Source organism: Motacilla alba, chromosome 1 (assembly GCF_015832195.1).
Source record: "Motacilla alba alba isolate MOTALB_02 chromosome 1, Motacilla_alba_V1.0_pri, whole genome shotgun sequence".
In the NCBI taxonomy this organism is placed as follows: domain Eukaryota; kingdom Metazoa; phylum Chordata; class Aves; order Passeriformes; family Motacillidae; genus Motacilla; species Motacilla alba.
The window spans coordinates 2,445,777-2,466,566 of record NC_052016.1 but is presented as its reverse complement, the minus strand read 5'-3'; the positions used below and the strand labels follow the sequence as shown (position 1 = coordinate 2,466,566).

At 44.1% G+C, this 20,790-nt stretch overlaps 1 protein-coding gene across 1 annotated transcript in view; it reads right to left on the bottom strand.

Annotated features, from left to right (window-relative positions):
• LOC119697777 (serine/arginine repetitive matrix protein 1-like) overlaps positions 1-4,526 on the bottom strand; it is a 96,171-nt gene extending 91,645 nt beyond the window's left edge. Inside the window, exons 1-2 of the mRNA XM_038129002.1 lie at positions 4,226-4,526; positions 2,708-2,778 (exon numbers count right to left, since the gene is read on the bottom strand). Coding sequence (XP_037984930.1) covers positions 2,708-2,778; positions 4,226-4,526 — 372 coding nt within the window. The remainder of the gene's footprint in view (positions 1-2,707; positions 2,779-4,225) is intronic.
• Positions 4,527-20,790: the final 16,264 nt, after the last annotated feature.

Genomic DNA, 20,790 nt, shown 5'->3' with positions numbered 1-20,790 from the left:
CCAGGAGGTTGCAGCGGGGAGAACCTCAGGAAATGTTTCCTTTGCCAACTTGTTGTCATGGATAATGCAGCAGGAGCAGGCTGCTGTAGGTTCTCCACGCAGCCTGTCCCAAGACTCAGGAGCAGGGAGCGAAACCAGACCTGCCCCATTCACACATCTGCAGCAGGGATGCTCCATCCTTTGTCTCAGAAACACAGTCTGGGGGAGATGTTTTCCTTCATACCATTCTGTGCAACAAGTGGAGCCTCTGTGTTACTCCCATCTAAAGTTCTTGTCCCTGTTCTGTGAGGAAATAAACATTTGAGGGCATGGCATCCGAGGAGACCTTCACGAAGTTTTTAGGCAAAAGCCTAAAAGCTTTCAGCCTTCACCTGTTCTGGTGAAGAGTTTGTGAGGGGATGGAATAAACAAGAATAAAAACTCCTGACAACTCATGGGGCTGGGCCACAGGTGCTGAAAGACTTTTCTGAAGGCCGAGCCCAAGCCTCCCTCTGCGAGGACAATCTCCCCCCCAGCCCAGCTCCTCATGGCCATGCCCCACACCACAGCTTTCCCCAAAGCCAGCTGCTGGCTCCAGCTGTTCCCTGTGCTGCTCTGCCTCCTCCCTGGTGTAACTCAAGGTTTTCAGTTTAACGACAAAAATAATTTGTGACCCTCCCTCTCCTGTTAACCCTTTCTTGCTCGTGCACTCTTTGTAGCCATTAGCAGCAGCAAACCATTGCACAGAAAATTTTGGCTTCACATTGCATTTCCTGTAACTTATCATTATTTACAGACAAAAGAAACAAATTATTGTGAGGGAAACTGCATTTGCATTTACTTTTAAGTACAGAACATGGGTTTTACCAATGGAAATAGTTCACAGATAAGCTGGAGACATTCTCTGTGCATTTCAAGTCATTAAGTCATGCAGGGAAACACAAAAGATTATGAAACAGACACTTGTCTCTCTTCCATCCATCTATTTTGGTCTCCTTTAATAGACAAAAGAGAGGAGAAAACACATTTAAGAGATGATTCCTCCCACCTTGAAGTGATTAGCCAAGGTAGAACAGAAATCCCACCTTGGAAGTTCCCATTCCTCTGTCTCCAAGTATTATGTGGAGAGGCTACAGTGAATTGCACCATAAACACTTCAAATTAAGCGAGATGAGCAATGTCCAAAGCAGCCAACTGTTGCGGAGGTTTTAAATAGCAGCAAGCCCACAGGCAAGATTTGAAGGCAGCTAATGGAGATCCTGTTTTTTGGGGAGGAAATTCTTCTACAAGAGCAGAAAAGCGCTTGGCTGTAAGTCTGGCAAACAAGTGGGATTTCGTATGCTGGCTGGAGATGGAAAATAACTCCAAGAACTTTGTGGGAGAAGTGTTATGGAGAACTTCGGCAGCAGAGAATTGTGTGGTGGAGAAGCAATGGGATATCCTGCCCTGTGAAGGGTTTCAGATTAAAATGAAAGCCTGGGTAAACATGAGTGACAGCAATACATTGAGCTGGTATTAAAGGAGAAAAATCAAAATTGTCATGTCATCAACTGGTGACAACACATCTGCAGTACTGTGCACCACTTCTGGTCTGCTCAGACCAGGAAAAACTCAGACACATTGGAGTGAGTCTAGTGAGGGACCACAAAAATGGTTTAAAAGTTGGAGTATCTCATCCATGAGGAGAGGCTGAAAGAGCTGTGGTTATTTGGACTGGAGGAGGCTCAAGAGGATCTTAGAAATGAGTAAAAATACTGGATGGGATGGTATAAAGAAGCTGCAGCCTGAATCCTCTTGATGGTTTTCAGTGAGCAGGAAAAAGGCAAAACACACAACCAGAAACCACGCAGCTCCATTTAAAGATATCATTTTATGTATACGTAAATAATGCATTTACTTTTTCAGTGAGGGTAAAAACCACGGGCAGAGGTATCCTACAGAGTGTCCATCCTTGGAGTTATTCAATATTTGACAGGACACTGTCCTGAGCCAGCTGCTGTGGTAGTTGACCCTGCTTTGGGCAGCAGGGCTGGTCTAGACCTGCCAAGGTCAGCCTCATGGATCTGTAGTAAAACCATCAATTTCATTCTCCACAGACTGGTGCTATGCTACTTCTCGTTCATTTCCTTGGGGACTGTTTTTTGGGCTTGGTTGGGGTTTTATTTTGGGGTTTTTTTGATTTTTTTTTTTTTTTAAATATAGCCACCTGTCCAAAGTGGTGCCTTCACCACCAACATGTATTTTTAGGTAATGGTGGCTCATTTAAAAAAGCCTCCATTTGCTAAGAGTTGCCACAGTTGGGTTTTCTCTGAGTTGAAGAGCTCATAAAGTTTATTGAGTGAACAGCATCAATATCATCTGTGCTAGAGAAAAAAAACGGGCAAATAAAAAAGAGTTTCCCTGCCTTCCCTGTAAAGGGCTGCAGTTTAGTGGAGAGGGAAGCAGGTTAAAAATGCATTTCCTCCGCTATTTTGGATAACTCTCCCAAAACCACAGACCAGGCAAAACCCCCCGTGGCTCCCCAGCCCTCAGCCCACAGAGCTGGGTGGGGTGCAGGCCACAGTCCCCTGCAGGGAAGGACTTTGGCACGTGGCACCTGGCACAGGGTGGCAATGTTTGCCTCCAGAGCCATCAGGGGTGCACTTTCCATACATCCTGCTCCATCCTCACGGATCACATCCCTGCTGATTCATCTCTTCCCCATGCAGGCTGTTTCCTCTCTCCCCACCTGGCATTCCTCTCCCTCCCTGCTCCCATCACTCTTCTGAATACCCGGGTCCTGTCTGTTTCTGCTATCTCCTTTGAAATGATATGACCACAACACAAGAAGCTTTAAGCTTTTTTTTTTTTTAGCTGAAGGTTAAGCCAGAAATCTTAAAAAGATACGCCTATCTTGCATAACATCTCCTGTCTTTCCTGCACTGTGGAAAAAATAACTCCTTACTAGTTCTCCCTGCCATAGTGCAAAACATGAGTGGGAAAAATAAAGCTATGCTTAATTAGTTACAAGTCAATAAAAAGATCAAGAAGATATTCTATCAAAATAGGTTTATTTAAAGAAAAAAACTCACAGAATATGCTAGATGCTGAGGCACCGAATTATTGAATTGAACTAAGTTTTCATATTTAGGTAGAAGTTTAAGGTTGAACAAAAAGTTAATTGACATAACACCTCCTTTTGGGAAAAAGCTGAATTCAGTATATTTGGAACATTCTGCTGTATGAGTTCAAAATTTCAATACAGTTTCTTAACTAGCATGTTCAAATGACAATAACAATTTTTTTTTCAAAATAAGAAAAACAGTAGTTTCATTTTTTCCATATGAATTTTGGGATTCCTGTCAGTTTAGAACAGAAATTATAGCAAGTTAGCTTTTGTCATCGGACATTAAATTAAACTTCTGTTTTTCAGTTAGTTTTAATACACAGATGAAGGACTTCACTGTATTAAACCACTGTAGTGGTTTTCTAATTGTTTTTCTGCATTCAGAGGTTCTTCCAGACAGGTAGAAAAAGGAGTTTGGTGATCTCACTTTAAGCCCTAACAGATAATTATCATAGAGCATGGCACAGAGAAATCTCTGCCCCCGGAATTTGCAAAAGGGATCAGCAGCTGTTTCAGGGCAGGACTGATGGGAGCTGGCAAAGCTTTGTGGGAAAATGCAAAATGCCCACGTGTACACGTCCAGCTCGAGTGTCACAGGCTTTTCACATCAGGAACAAACAGACCCCCCTAAACAACATGTACAAGGTGAGGGAGGGGTGATGGGGGCAGGGAGAGGTGAGATCTCATTTGTTTCCAATAGTTGATGTGAAGAAATGAGTTCTCAACAAGTCAGCGCTCGCTGATCGTGACACAGAATTTTCCTCTGTGCGCTGGCCCATTTCTTGTAGCCAATGCCCTTCCACGAGTGCAACAGGTATTATTTAAACCCGTTTAAATAATAAAGGAAAAGATGGGAAAGATGGAAGAGGTGTTTCTCTAAAGATTAACGGGAAACTGTAAGAACCCAGCAGAAACCCAGCTACCACATGCAGCCTTCTCGGAACACAAAACACAAACTAACATCTTCCAAATACCACATTTATTAATTTTCTTCCCGGTGCAGGTGGCAAATGACGCAGGGGTGCCTGTTTCTCCCGTTTAGAACACGTCCTTTTGCCAAAGGGAGGGAAGGGGTAGAAGACACCCTTCCTGCCTCCCCCCGCGAAGGATGCTCTGATGCTCGCAGACAACGCCGCTCACTTGCGGGCTGTCCCTTGGCGGGCTGAGCGACTTTAAGCGATCGCAGGGCTCGTCCCCCTTCTGCCGGCGGCTCCCGCAGCCGCTGCCACGCGTCCGACCCCGCCGGGCACCGCCGCGACCCGGGGGGGACCGGGGGAGGGATGCCCGCGGCGGGGCTCACCGTGCGGGATGCTGCGGAGCGAAGCCAGCATCCGCATGGCCCCGCCGCTCCCCTTCTCCCCCTCGGGGCTCGCCTGGCTCGGCTGCTGGCTGCTCGGAGCCTGCGGGGTGACAAAATCCTCCGGCGCGGCCACGCCAGCATCCCCGAGCCGGCTCCTCGCACGCCTCCTCTTCCTCCTCTTCTTCCTCCTGCTGCTGCTCCTCACACGGCGGCAGGCGGGCGGGCAGGCGGGCACATCTTCTTTCCTTCCTTCCTTGCCTGCTTCTTTGGTGGCTCTCCGGCAGCTCGGAGCGCGCTGAGCTCGCCGCTCGCCTCCCCTGCCTCGCTAACCCCAGCCCTCCGCGGTGTTAAAGCACCGGCGGGGGAAGCGAGAGCTAAGGATCCAGGCAGGGAGAGGGGTGCTGTGATGTGACAATGTCGTGTGTGCACGCAGAGTGCACGAGTGTGCCCGGCAGCACATCCTAGCCGGCACTCCGGAGGCGCCCGCGGCAAGAACTCTCAGGCTGGACGATGTTTAAAGCAATTTACTTCGTTTCATAGGACTTTTGATCATTTATATGAAATTGTATGTACTGTAGGTAATTGATTCTGGCTCTCGACCTTTATCGCTTGAGATAATCCTTGCCGAGTCACAAATGTACAGAATTCCCAGAATGACTGGGTTGGAAGAGACCTTCAAGGCCATCGAGTCCAAGCCAGCCCCAACAGCTCAACTGCACCCTGGCACCCAGTGCCACATCCAGGCTGTGTTAAACACACCCAGGGATGGGGACTCCACCACCTCCCCGGGCAGCCATTCCATAACTTTATCACCTTTCTGGGAAAAACATTTTCCTGATATCCAACCTGTATTTCCCTGGGTGCAGCTTAATGATTTGAAGTGGCGTGATCCAGACTCCTCCTCAGGACTCACCTCAGAGCTGCCTCTACTTCCTCCTCAGAATCCTTGACAACCTTTTGTGCACTGATCTTCCACAGCATCCCCATAAGTTTGGAGTGTTTTGTTATTCCTGTATCAAAGAACTAAAGGGAAGCCAAGGGCAAATCCACCAGGAGATCCGGGCACTGAAATTGTCCATATTGCAAAAGCCAAGTCTCAGGTGGTCTCATAATTTTGGAACTCACAATTTCATGTAGTACCCAGTGTCCTGGTGGTTGATATAGGAGTGTTAGGAACTGTAAAATGGGATTGAAGGGAAATAAGTGGGGAGCCACTTTGGGAAACGCCTGTAAGGAAAGTGCCCTGACACTCACCCTGCAGTGGGCCAGAGGAACCAGTGGGCTGGGTTCTCTCAGGAGAGGCAGAGGAGGAGAAAATTGTCCCCTGCACTCATTCTCTGCCCAGCAGAGAGAGAGCTGGGTTCAAATTATCACTGACAAACGTTAAACATTGATTGATTCCAGTTATCTTGTCTTCTTGTGGCAGTTCACTTCCCTAGGAGACTTAATTCCCTGCTCCTGCTTTTTTTCCAAAATAGCCTTTCTTCACAGAGACCATTTGTGGCTCAGAAGATGCCACATGATGCCACATCAACCTCACCTTCTCTGAGGCAAAAAGAGGGGGAGTCTCTCTCCAAAGCAAGCAGGAATGCCCTGGGTTATGGATCCCACACTTCCAAAGCCTGTGCTCTTGGGGTTTGAGCATGGGGTGACAAATAGGGCCAACAAGAGGGATGCTTCTACTCCATCTCCACGCTCCTGCTGGCACAAGTGCAGCAGACCAGCACGTCCTGGGGAGCCAGATGAGGTTTTTGTGCCTCCAGCACCCTCCAAAATCAGCATCTTCATGCCAGGAGGCAGCTCTAGAGATAGTCCTGCAGTGGTACCCTGCTGCTGAAAGGTTTCCTGCACAAAAACCTAGAGAGATGTGCATAATAACCTGAGAATTTATAGAGACTCTTCCATACCCTCTGATTTTTTAAACATAATTTTCAATTTCTAATTCATGAAAGCCTCCTTGCAGTTTGTTCTCAAGCCCTTCTGTCGTCTGCCTAGCACTTTCTTTTTTTTTCTACGAGTATCCAAAGTCATTAAAAATGCAAGTACAACTATATATATCTCTCTAATACTATATATATTGTTATGGAGATAGTTCTAAGAGATAACATTATGAAGGATCTTATGAAAGATCTTATCTTCATGCGAAAGCTTTATTAATACCTCCCCAGAGGTAACTCAGGATCAGTTTTTGCCCTCTGTAATTAGCTGAAATTACCTCGACCTTCTCTCCAGGCTGGCAGAACTGTTCTCTCAGTTATTGTTCTGAATCTGTGCATGTTAAAAAATTCAATGTGAGGAGTGGAGAGGAGGGAGAGAGAGAAAAGAGAAGGAAGGACAGTCCATACCCAGCTACCTCCTCTCAGCATTTGGTTGTGCTGTCATGTATTTCAGTTTTTTTAGCTGCAATTACTCCACAGGATCCATTCTCACAGAGATTTATGCCACAGCTCCTGGGTTAGCTCCTCTTCAGAGGGATGGGAGCATCCGAAACCTGGAGCCAGATGGAATGAAACCTATTTCAGTGGGGAGCAAGGCCCTTTCCCATCCCAAAATGACCATATTTTCAGCAACCATGCTCATGCCCATGCTCAAGCCATTTTTCCCCCTCTTCCCAGAACATCTGGGTCTGGTTCAACGTGTCTGAGCACGTGGCAGGTCGTGACAGGCTCTCTCCTCACATCCAGGCCAGCTGAGGTTCCAAACAGTCTCATGCTGAGCCCTGACATGCCACATGAGGGAGAAGAAATAGATGCACAGATAATAAACCACACAGTCTTGTCAACAACTTTCAACTGAACATGAAAAAGGAGCAGGTGTAAATTTAGAAAGACCTGAGCTACAGACTTGAGCAGCGAGTGGCAGGTGCACACTCTCAATCAGGGATGCTGATATAATTCCTGCCAAATCTTCCAGTTGTTTTCCTCAGTCTTCATCAGTCAGAGGATCAGCAAGTTGGCATTTTTCCAAGCCCCAGTTCCGAGCCCAAGTTCCAACCAAAGTGCTCATTCCAAGCAGCAGAGCGGGATTAGGTAAACATCAAAGGTGGGTGTTTTAAGTCACATTAAGGTAGCATGGCCTGGACTTTTATTTTATCTCACCCTCTCAGCTGCACATTAAACATACAGAGTGGGGAGGTCACTCCAGACCTGTGAATCCTCTCCTCAGGGCAGTGAGGAGCTGCACAGCATCACTCCCTGGATGTGATTTTTGGTAGCACTCCCTAAAAAAAAAAATTTTAAAATAATAGGTTGCATCAGCTGTACAAAACTGGGCCAAGAAATCTAAAAAAAAAAAAAAACCCAATGCCAAATAAAAATCTCTGTCACCTCTACCTGACCACTGCTTTTATTCAGAGCTCAGCTTCAGGCTTTTCCCAAGCCAAAATCAAAATGACCAGTGTCTTTCACAGTGCTGCCACTCACAAAGGATGGTTTTCTCAGGGCAAGCAGCATTAGAGTTTTTGTCACATGGAACTGCTGCTGAGGTGCTGTTGCTGCTATAAATTAAAAGGCAAAGTTGTCTTTCTGAGTATGCCTCAGCTCCACTTCCCTTTGTCATCCCAGAGAACTCCTGAGGTTTTTAGAGCCGTGTCTTGTCAGAGTTCACCCGTGGAGAAGAGAAAGAGAGACTCAAAAATAGGGCAAGACATTTTGGACAGGAGGCAGTTTCTTGAGCAGATGTTTAAATAATGTTCCCTAAAAAAAAGCAGGCCTCATTCTCCTGAAATGAAACACTATCTGTATCCACTAAAAGCAGATCTAGAGTGTTTTTAGTGATTCCCAGCAACTGCAAACAGTAGGAGGTACCAATAAGGAAACAGCATGACTGAACTAATTTCCTTTGACATGGCAATAACCCCAAATAAATCTGCTTTCTCTTCAAAGAGGCAAAGCTCAAGACAGCACTGCATTTGGGGAACCTTTCATTGGGGTCAGCTGTTTCATGTTCCAGTGTCATACTGAAAAAATCACCCTGTGAAAACTTCACGTTGCCATAGATCAGTAATAAATGCTTGGTGGATTTGTCACTGACTCATGAGTCAGCTCTGCCTTTATTAATATATTTTTTTTACAGTGAAGCTCCTAGTTTTTCAAGGGAATACAAAGGATTTTGGGCTACACAAAAGATGTTTCTCCACTGGACACACATTTCTCAACATTTCTTCATGGACAAATTGCTTTTTGCCTTTTTTTTTTTATCTTCACCTTCCCTCACCACCCTGGCAGTGCCTTGTACCTGAGAGGTCTGTGACAAGCCAGGCTCATTTTCTCTTGGCCCAGTGGCTGCAGAAGTTAAATGTTCAAAGACAGGCATCTCAAACTGATTGGCAAATAATCCAAGTGTTCAAAACCAGAAGTACACACACACACACACACAAACCACAGTGGAAAACAAAGCTGTGGGTCAACATCAGATGAATGTTCTCTGTAGGTGAGCAGCCAAAATACCTCTGGCAGGAGCCCAGTCAGAGGATAGCTGGCTTATAATGGTTGTTAAATGACCTCTCCATCGTTTTTGATTGTGCCTGGACATGTCCAGGCAGGAAAGCACCTCCTGGCCTGGCTTTGCCATCTGCCACCCTGTGATGGATGTGAGACCTGGCCTCTTACTTGGTTCCTGTGCTGTAACTGCAATTTCACCCCCCAAAGAAACGTTTGAGCACCTCAGCCCTGCCCCAATGCTATTTGCTAACAAGAAAAAGGGGTTTAACTACCAAACAGAACCACCTGGGTTTCACAGCACCAAAACCCTCAAGGGGCTGGAAATGGTAGACCTCAACCATACTTTTATATCTCTGTACCTCAGTGACTCCACTTGCAGAGCTGAAGGAGGAAAATCTTCATTCTTTCCAAAGCAGGGAAGCTCTCCTGAAAGGCCACGGGGATCCAGGACATGGCACAGCTGGCACACCCTGGAGACAGGAAGGAGGGAAGAGGGAAGGAAGCCTGCTGGGACCAGGTGATTGCTCAGGCAGGCAAGGCTGGCTAAGGAACCCATCAAGAATGTGCTTGAATTTCAGCTTTTGTATGAGCTCAGGGAAAGGCTCCTCGGGGGGAATTTGCAGCTTTCACTTCTGAGAAGCAATGAAGAGGAAACCCATGATCGATAATTCTGGAATTTCACAGAGCGACACAAAATGTAATGCACAGAACACAGAAATGTCATTAAGTTTACCCCAGAACATGGAACCTGCTCCTCAGAAAGTGCCAGCTCAGACTTTGCCACCCTTCCATACAAGCACAGGGTGGATTTCTTTGGTTTTACCTTATCTGTGGTGAAAACAAAGCAAAAGCAGAGATATGGGTGACAAGAACCTGCAACACTCATAAAAGCAGAATTATCCCCACATAACAGAGGCCAGCCTTGCCAAAACATCACTGATTCCAGCAGCAGGCACAGCCACAAGGATGCAGCCCCTGAGCCTCCTGTTGTGCACCACTGTGCAGCACTGCAGAACTGAGAGTTTGGGCCTGTGACACGAGCACAAAAAGCAGTTAATATGCAATTACATTTAAAAAGTGGGTTTTGTTATCTCAACCAATGCAGCTTCTTGGTTGCAAGAGGCCTGTGGGTTTTTCATATTATTTCTTAGAGTTGATGGAAGGTCCTTTCCCCCAACCCAATTAGGCAAAACTAGGTCTTCATCTCTGCTGCTTTTGGATGGCTCAGATTTGTGAGTATCCAGTTAAGACCCACAACTGGAACATTATTTCAAAGCATCATCCAAGACAGAAATTTACCTCAGCAGTAACATCCATGGGAAGGGGCAGTTATTGCTTTCTTCTGTTGCCTAATTGGAGCAAAAGAGATTATTAACCCTCATGGAATTACTGATTTACCAACACCGCCACTGCAGCGTGCACTCATTGCTCCAGGTAGAAAGTAATACCTTCAAAATGTATTGGTTAATAAATCAACATCAGATTTTAATATTAATTGTCCCTTTGAAACTGATTCTCCACAAATATCACAGTTAGTGTTGCTTTGCTAACATTTTAATGGGTCATTAACTAAAACCAGCCATTACCTTCTGCTGTTACAGTTTCCATAAGGATTTATTAAGGCAACTTCATGTATTATTAAAAACAAAGTTTGTGGCTCTAATGTTCTAAAACTTCATCTCCCTCAGGCTTCCGCTGATTGCTTCAAAGGTAGAAACATTTGCCAAACATAATTGTGTCATTCAGTTCAGAACAATCCTTTAAAACAGCATTTCTTTCTTTTAAAATTGCTTTTTTTCCCCCTGTTCTCCCTAATCAAGGAGAAAGTGGCTGTGTATAAAATAAATATAGAGTTTTGTTGGGTTTGTATCTGCTAAATCAAAAGGGAGTGGACCTGGAATATCAAAAAAGAAGAACAAGCTTAGAAAGTTGGGTCTGTCATTATGATTAAAAGCATTAAGGGGAAATTCTTCTTCACACAATGTGTTATTAAACCATGGAAATCATCACCCCTAGAAGTCATTAGGGGCAAAGTTTAGGCTCACCACGAAGTTCAAACTTCATACAGAACTCAGGAATTCCAAGCCTCGTTCTCCCATAATTGAAGATAAACTTTGGAGTATGAGGCTTAGAATTACCTTAATGACTTCCTGAGGTAATTAATTCTGCAGTCTAAATAACATTTGTAATTATTAGCAGTCAGAGTGACATACTTAAGTAAAAAAAAAATTGTATTTGCACCTTACACAAGCTTTCAATAGACCATGGATGAAATTAAGGTCACTCCCTTCTGAGAAGGCTCCCTTACACCTCTATTTTCTTGACTTTGTCTTTCCTTTTTCCCTTTTTTTCAGTGGAAAGATATCTGAAAACAGGAGTTTCACACTTACAGCTCATCACATTCCTAGTGTGCTACCAAGAATTTAAAATACTGACAGTTTCCATGTGGTGACATGAAAGAAAAAAACAACATTTTTCCCTCCAGCCTGTAAAATCAGACTCAGGTTCACAATCAGCTCTGTGCCTCTCTATTCCACGTCCTGGAGCAGAATTGCTTTGAATTATTCTGCATCCCTGAAAAATAAGTGCCAAGTTGCAGGAAAGACAGGGAAGGGACAAGAGACTTTGCCTCACCTCAGTGCAAGAGCTGAGCTTTTGTGGCCAAAATTCACTTTTCACAGAATTTTATTGATTGCTCAGTGTTGGGCAGTGCATGGGGGCAGGCTGTGAAGTGTTGAACATTCAGGTTCTTTCTTTTTTAGGAATAATATATTCCTAAAAATCACGTTGTCCCAAAAAAAAGGAGCAGATTTTATTCCCAATTTATGTCAATCCAAAGAAATCAAGACATCAAACCAGATTTATGTCACTTAAAAAAAAATAAAACTGATTTTCAGGCTGCTAAGGATTTGTAACCTGGTACTAAATGGTTCAATCCTATATTGTTATCTGTGGATGAGCTGATAATATTTATGAATGCTGAGTTTTCTGCAAATGGCTTGGATTTATTTCACCTCTGCGAGGCAACGCTGCAGAGATTCATCTGCAAGTACTGCAGAGATAATGTCTTCATTTATGTCTCTTGGGGGGAAACAGAAACACCAGGCTTGTGAAAGGTTTCTGATGATAAAAATTCACGATTTCACGTTTTTTAAGAAATCATCTGTGAAATGTTCTTGTATATTAAAAAAAACCTTCAGTGCTATCCCTAAAACACCTGTTTCCACCGGGTTCCCATGGCTGTAGAGAGATTCATGGAAAACCTCTTCTTGTGCCTGATCAGTTACAAGATCTATAGGAAGAACTGCACTGGTTTTTTTTGTAATTAGCAACTGCTAGTTAACAGAACAACTGCTTGCTCTCAAAATGTGCCGCACCTTTGGAAACCAAGAATTCATCTGCAAGGAAGTGAAAGTAGGATGGATGTAACAGCTAAACTTACATGCACCTGCTTTTACATAAGCCAGTGTGTTTCTAGTGATGAAAATCAGAGTCTTTCAGATCCAAATGAATCGTTTAAATTAGCAAGGCTCGTGTTTCATCGTTAGAAATACCTTCCAGCCTCACAAGAAGCAGAGATTTCTTTCTCAACAGAGGTGGCTGAAAACACGAGCTTCAGGACGCTTTTAAAAAAGATGAAATTTGCCATCCAATATATTGTGGAAATTTAAAAAAAAAAATTGCCTCTGAATGCATTTGCCTGTGTGAAATAACGTCTCACAAAAGATGCAGGAAAAGGAGCCAAGATTCACAACATAAAATAATCCTCAAGTGAACGTTTCAGTACCACGCTCCACCAAAGGCAGGCCACAGAAACCCACTGTGTTACATCACAAAAACCACAAATAAAAAACCAAAACCATACAAACAGAAAATCCTCCTTTGCATTTCCAATAAGAACTCTAAATCTGGAGGCATTTTCTCATTTCCACTCAGCAATCAGGCACCACTTTTCCTGCCCCCCAAGTCCTGTTCATCCCTGTGTGATAGCAAGTGGCTGTATCCTTACTCCCATGCTCTCCTTTCCGTGGAAGGAATAATTTCCTGCAGGATTGGAGAAAATCACCCTCAATCTGTTCTCAGGCCCTCACTCTGTCACTATATCTAGATGGTGTCATGATGATCTCAGGTATGAATTAGGAAAGGGATAGCCTGTAACTTTTGCTGATTTTTTTTTCCCTAAGCATTCCATTACCTTTCCAAAACACCCTGATCAAACTTATTTCTTGTGCTTACCAGCCCTTCTCTGCCAGAAGCACATGGTGTGCTCTCTGCAACTGAGAATATATTTATTTATTTGTAGTTTTCTCTACTGAGCTGAGTACAACATGGGTCTGCTTCTTAATTAAGACTCAAACAGTACAATAAATGATTGCAGGAGCTCACCTACGTGTATACATACATATATATATATATATATATATGGCTTTGAGTTATGCTGGTAATGGCAAAAAAAATGGGAATGAGTGATTAATAGGAAACCCAACTCTTCTACACTCACCTATGCATATATTGCTTTGAATTATGCTGGTAATGGCAAAAAAAAAAGGGAAGGAGTGATTAATAGGAAACCCAGCTCTTCTACTTTACTGTTGAGTGCCAATCTCTGAGTAACTTAAATCAGAGGGGAAGAAAGGAAGGTGGAGGATTAGGAAAAGTCACAAGGCTAAATCACAGCATACCAAACCATCATTCAGAGATTCACCACTAGCTGGGTTAACAGGAACACTAAATCACATATATCTGTGTGCCTAAGATTTAAAAAAAAAAATGCTCAATTAGCAAAATCACTGCCCCCTCTCAAATAATGAGGATGTTAGCAGGGGTATTCTGCTTTCATGCATTATCCAAGCTATATTCACACATTAGAGACCTGATTACAAGCAGTGGCCCAATATCACAGTAACTGATAATTTTCTCCCTAATTTATTTACAGCCCAAGGGGAAAGGCCTGTCTCCATGGCCACATGCAGACAGTTGTGTGTTAATTCCATCCATCCTCTGATCTGGCCAGGTGTGAGTCAGCTCCAGCCCAAAAGCCATAAAACCTCATTAATGAGGGGTATGTCTTATCACCGTGGGCCAATTAGTGCACTAACAAGGGCAGCTTTGGGTCTGGATGAAGTTAGGGCTGTCTGTGGCAGAGCAGAGGGATGAGAAACACGATTCATGCTGCCAGGACTTGCCAAGTTTGCTGCTGGAGTTGTGAAATAAAAAAATGCCACCTGAAAAATTGAAGCGTCACGGAAAACATTGAATTACGGCAAAATTCAAAAGAGGTTTGGGTTGTAGGGCAAAATCAGGCTGAGCTGCTTTAGGATAGTTTGATTTTTTTTTTTAATTTTTAATTTTTGATTGCATTGCTGGCAGTTTGATGGAGATGATCCTTCCCCTCTGCTCAGGGAGGAGTCAGACACAGACTGAAGGTTTCTGTAGCAAGAGTCATGGGCCCACAGAAAGACCCTAGCTCAAAGACAATGGGCTGAAAAATATGAAGAAAAGCTCATAGAACTGAGACTCCTTAGCCTGGAGGAGAAGAGATTCCAGGGGAGCCCCTGCCAGTGTGTGAAAGCAGCTGGTGGGGGGGTAAAGAAGATGCTGTGACCTCAGTGCTGCCCAGTGAAAGGGCAAGAGGAAACGGGCACAGGCTGAAATCCAGGAAATTCCACTTAAATCTAAAAATTTAATTTTTTAAAATTGTAATTGTAATCCTTTCTAGCCCCAACTATTCCCTGATTCTGTAATTTCTTCAAAATCAAAACAGTTAAATAAAAATAAAAATAATCTCTAGAAAGAGTTCAATCCTTAGAGAAAAGCAGTCAACACCAGAAGAAAATCCATTTTCTGCCAAGACAGGAATGAGGCTGGTAACATCAGCTGCACCTTTTTTCCTCAGGGCGAACAAAGTTTAGCCAGGTCTCACTTCAACATCCAAAATTAGATGGGATGAATTCCAGTGTTCTCCACTAAATCATAATCAGCACCATGCTAATGAGGTAATATCACCCTGGTACCCTGTCCTAGATTGTAAGATGTGGCTGGGGGTGTGTGTTCTGTTTCCATCTGTCAGAGCTGGGGCAGTTCTCTGCTGTTCTTTGGGCAGTTTTTTCTTTAGCTCTCCCACAGCCAATCCTCCCTCCAGGAGATCTCTGCTGTCCATGGCCACTGAGTGTCCCTGCATGGCTGAGAAAATTCCATCATCCCATGGGGAGATGCTCTGCCCAGGGCAGGAGCCAAGCATTCCCACCTGGATCCAACCTGAGCCTGGAGCAGCACAGCAGCCTTTGCCCCCTGCATTCCCAGAGGAGCAGCTTTCTCCTGCCCTGCATTCCCAGAGGGAGAGCAGGCCCATCTCCAGCAGCCCTGGAGCTGCAGAGGAAAACTCCAGCCTTGTGCAGGATCCCTGCTCCAGCAGAAGCACAGCTGGCACTGCAGGAGGGCTGAGCCACCATGGAATGGCACTGCTGCCACCACCCTGACCCACAGGGGGTCAGCTCCTGCTCTGACTCTGGCAGTGCTGTTGTTTTTTATTACTGCATTTTTAATTTTTTTTTCCCTAGTAAAGAACTGTTATTTCTGCTCCCACATCTTTGCCTGAGAGCATTTTAATTTCAAAATCATAACAATCTGGAGGGAGGGGGTTTCCATTTTCCATTTCAGGGGAAGCTCCTGCCTTCCTTAGCAGACACCTGTCTGTTCAGACCAAGACACACCCCAATGACCTCACGGCTGCCTTTGTGACAGAGGGCTTTGCCAAATGACTTGGAGGAGTTTGCTCTGCCCAAGCAGAGCCAGGAGCTGATTTTCATCCTGCAGGCCCCCACAGCAGAAGCTGGGGTAGAAGAGGGGTGCTCCTTCCTCTGTGATATTTCAGTGTGAGGTATGAAAGGCTCAGTGGCAAAAAAAAAAATAAAATTAAATTAAAACCCTGCTGCCAGATCTGCAGCTCAGCCTGGTGTTTGAGGACTCGATGTTCTGAAGAGAGAGAAACAGATCCTTGGAGAGATCTCACCTTGCAAGAGTCTTCAACAACAAAATCCTGACTTGACTGTTAGGGGAAAAGAGAGGATCACGTTATCCCCCAGCACCATGAATCACACGGAGCAAAATCTGTGGCAGCCAGAACAGCTCCTCGTGCTTGCATAATCGTATTAAACATTTTCATTCATTTCTGCTTGTTAAAGTAATATGATGACTTCCTCTAGTTTCAAACATGGCAATGAAAGGAAGCTTTACTTTCCTCAGCCTGCTGTGCTGCTTCACTGCCAAAGGCAACAGCTTTTTAATCCAAAGTAAGAGTTACAAGATGAAATACATTTACCGGCTCAGGAGGAAAAGGAAAAAAAAAGAAATGAAAAAGGGAAATGGGCCCTTCTCGCCTGCCCATGTATAACCATGTGAGCTAAATTAAAAACGTACATTGTCAGCTGGACACTCGTTTGCATGAAGGACAGCTGGCAGGTTTTTGAGAGTGTGTGGGGAGGGCAGGGCTGCAGAGAAGTGTCCCTGTCCCTTCCCCTGGCCGGGGCAGCAGCGCAGGGCTGAGAGCTGAGCTGTGATTTGGTGCAAGGCTCAGGCAGCTTTGATGGAGGCGAGTCCCAGGATTCAAAGCACAGTGTATAAAGGAGAGAATCTGCTTTGGAGTCCATTTATAAGGCAGAGTAGGACAGAGCCAGGCGTGGAACAGAAGCCTGTGGCTCTCCCTCAGGGACCTGCTGCACAAAGAAGGAGATAACAATTTTGAAACCCAAAGACTGAAACGTGGCAGTCATGAAAGTGCAGACACCTTCTTCTCCTCCGGTCCCCTCAGCCCTCTCTCATTTCAATACACAGAGAAATGTAGCAGCAGTTTGCTCCCCACTGCTGCCAGCTTTACCTGGAGCATACGGCTCTGTGTTGGGAGTGTTGAGGAATTAAAAGTGAATTGACAATGATCAATATGCCTGAGTTCAGTACCACCAAAATTAAAGAGACTTTTACCCAGTAACTTCAATGGAAGCAGAACTACTGCCTGACTAACAGTGCTTTAGGACTTATCCCTTTACCATCAACTGTGAACAATATTTTAAAAGGTTTGAGTCATAATTACAGTTTTTAATTCAACTTGCCAGCTCAGTCTCGCTGGTGACACAACAATTTCCTCCTGTCTCTCCTCACCACTGTGGCAGCACCTGCACCTGCCTCTTGTCTGAGTCTCTTGAACAAACAGAACTTGCAGAACTGTTTTTAGACAGTAAAAGGCAGCTTGGTCATTCTCTGACAAGTGCAATTATTTCTATTTAATCAAACAGGCAGCCTTCACCTTTCTGGGCTTAACTATGAGTTAGGGCAGTTTCTCACTTTGTAAAGTTCACGTTTTCTGATGCTTTCAGCAGCTTTCAGGAATGAGGAGCTTTGCAGGATCTGGCAGTGGTTATTCCTGTATCCAGCACATGCTTCCAGCACATTGTCATACCTGCATTTCCTACAGCTTCTGTTCCTTACAGATGGCTGGCAATGCCCTGCCTAGGTTATTTCTCTCTGATAACCATCCTTCACTGGTTTTTTCTTTAGTTGTTTTCCTATTTTTTTTTTTTGTTGGTTTTGGTGGGGGTTTTTTGTTGTTGTTTTGATTTATTTGTTGGGAGTTTTTTTGGGTTTGTTTGGTTTTGGGGATTTTTTTTCCTTTATTTTTTTTAATTGTCTCAGAATAAAGAAATCAGAACACATATTAGATATATTAGTTGCTTGTTTTCCTGGAAGTGTTTTTAGACATAAACTGGAAGAAGATTATCTCCATTTTTCTGTATTTCAGCTAATTACTTCCCCTTGCACGTGCTGTTCAGACTGTCAATTTGAATTGTGTTTCCTGTCTATTTGCAAGGCCAATACAGCAGGCAGAGCAAGCTCCCAGTTGTAGGGAATATTTAGTCAGGTAGTAATGCTCAGGTTCATTGAGGGTCATTTAGGGAGGTGGGGTTTTTTCCTGTGATTTTTTTTTTCCCTAAACATGCCAGCCTTTGTCTCAAGCTGTCTTGAGCTTTTCTCTGGGATGCATTCCTAACTCTTGTAGTTCTGCTCAGCTATTTCATTTAAGACTTAAGGGGACATTTGATTAGAATACAGGACTGAAACAGAGAAAACCATTGTGGTCACACCAGTACTGACTGATGGATGCAGAACAACTGCCAATGAGGGGCCTGAATTCATTTTTTAAAGTTGATTTTCAGCAATGGTTTCTTTAACATTGAGTAGGAATAGATTGTAGGGAACAGGAATAAATAATGTCTCTGGTCTTTATACTTTCCCAGAGGCTGCAAATAAAATTTACATAGTTAATTTTAATATCATGTATAAAAGTGACTTGCCATTTCTACATACAGGAAAGACATGCAACGATATTGTTGTCTCAAAATCAATGTGCAGCTCACATTTTCCTCTAAGAATTGAGAACTTTCATTTGATTTTCCAAGGTATTTTAGGAGAGCTGAACACAAAGTGCTGTGGATGAGGCAAGTATTACATAGAACTACTGTTGGTAATACTGAGGTGCTGTTCATATAATAGAAGGAGTGAATAAGTTAAGAATACAATGCTGGTGGTCATCAAAAAAAGCATTTTAATTTTTAAATTTTTTTATTTTTGGAACTGGGAAAATTATTCTCTTCTAGTTCACAGATAAACTTCTCTTTCTTTCCCTGCCATCACATCATCACCTGCAGGCAGTACTGGAGTACACCAGGAGAAAAGCTGAAAGCCATTCAGTCCCCAACAATCTGCAGAATATCTGCAAAATAACTGCAGACTGCCTTGGAAAGAAGAATGGCAATGATTCCCCTCTTCCACAATGTTCCTTCCCACACCAATTCTCTGAATTTCCTCATAACACAATAAGATGCTCACAGAAAATGCCAGGATTAATTTGTGGGGGGATGGAAAATGTTATTCTCAGATGTGCAGAATGGTGGTGGCATTCAGAGCAGTTAAGTACAGCCCTGTTATTAGTGAGGAAAAAAGCTAAGTTGTGTCTTGCAGCTGCAACTGTTAGAGGATTGATTGTGCAATTAATTACTTCCCAAAAAATTCAAGTTGGTATTTGTGACAGGAATATTTATTGGTAATTACTCAGAAAAAAATCAGCCATCCACGACTGTCCAACACGGAGAATGCCTGGATATTTGGACTTGACACTTTATTTTGTGCTGTGGCACAAGGCAAAGCTGAACAGCTTAAAGCCAAAAACATTTAGTCCGGCAAATGGACAAAGGAAAACTGTTCTCTTTTTTTTTTTTTTTTTCCACATTAAAATCAGCACAGCAATAACTGCTGAAGAACTTGGCTATTTTTAACTCTGCATTTTCTCCCTTGCTGCTTAGGTTCTTTTCTATATCAGTGTGCTTGTCTCACATGAGTAAGACTACACAGGTACACAAATATTTAGAGGATCTGGGCTATCATGTTTCATATATTCCCTGGTAGGAATAGGAATTGGAGTTGCCACTCTGTGGCACAACTTGTGCTGCTTCAGTCTAGAGTGATCAGACCATGGCTTGACTTCAGAGGGGTCACAGCAGCAGTGAGATTCACAGCTCATTTTAAAGATTGATTAAAGCTCACATGGTTGGTGTGGACAGTAAAAAAGAAATTCAAAGGTGCTTTGTTGCTTTGTGGTCTTTTGCAGCCACAAGTGAAAACCTTACAGGAAAGTTTATAATAACACGTGGAATGTGTGGTCTGTCCAATGACCAACATCAGGTTTCAGGTTCAAGATCTGAGAGGGAGAACTCCAAAACCAAAAGCAGCAGCATTTGCAGACTGAGGTCTTTGGCAGCCCCAAATTTCCTCTGACAGGACAACACACAGAATGCAGGATCACAGAATTGCCAAATCAGAATCACAGAATCAACCACAGAATGGCTGGGGCTGTGAGGAACCTCTGAACATCACCCAGTCCCAACTCCCAGCTAAACCAGGTTTGCCTGGAGCTGATTGCACAGCCAGGAGGCTCCACAATCTCTCTGGTTAACCTGTTCCACAGCTCTGGCACCCTCCAGGTGAAGTTTTTCCACACACTCAGATCAGCCAGACGAAAAGCTTGCTCTGAGATCAACTCGCCATTCAAATCCCAGAAGATTCCTCATGCACGTGACAATTCCTACCGAGACTCACCCTGAGCTGCAAAATCAGTCACATCTCTCTGTCAGAGGGGACATTCCAGACACAGCCACACTGATACCTGGAGTTCATCTTGCAGCCACCTTCAGCCAGACCCAGCAGAGAGAGGCGCAAGGCGGGATTTAGGTGCGGGATTAAGGTTGATCCTGCCTATCAAAGCAGCTATTGACAAACATGGTGCTTTTTAATCTTCTCCCTCCTGAGACTGCCCTGCATCTGAGGAGCCTGGGAAGAGAAGCCAAAGTGGGATTGCCCTGGGAAGAGTTATATTCCTCCAAGGAGCCCAAACAAGCCCAGTATTTCAAAGAGAGAAGGAGGGCCATCATAGTGAAAGTTAACTAAAAGCTCCAGCTGAATGTGAGGCTGGGCTCACACACAGGTTCTGTGCTCAGCACAAAGGAGGAGCTGTAGCACTCCCTGATCCAATTCAATGGAATTATAAATCCCATTTCCAAGAGTTACAGTGGCACCCCGTGCTCTTGGGGCTTCACTCCTTTTGCATGGCCCAATGGGAGCACTGAATCCACCTCTGAGTCTCCTGTGGAAAATGTGGAAACCACACAAATGTTCCACTTGAAGAAGAGGAAATAATGGCTTTTATAAATGATCCAACCCGCGCTGCATTCCTCACAGTGAAAGTGAGGAATTTTGTCAGTGTGCTGCTGCAGATTCTGGATTTTGAAATACACACAGTAAGAAAAGTGATGTCAATTTACAGTTCAGCATTTCCAAGCTGAAAGACTGGACCATGAAATCCTGACCATGAGCTGCCTGTGCAGTTTCACTGCAGCTTTCCATGAAATCCTTCC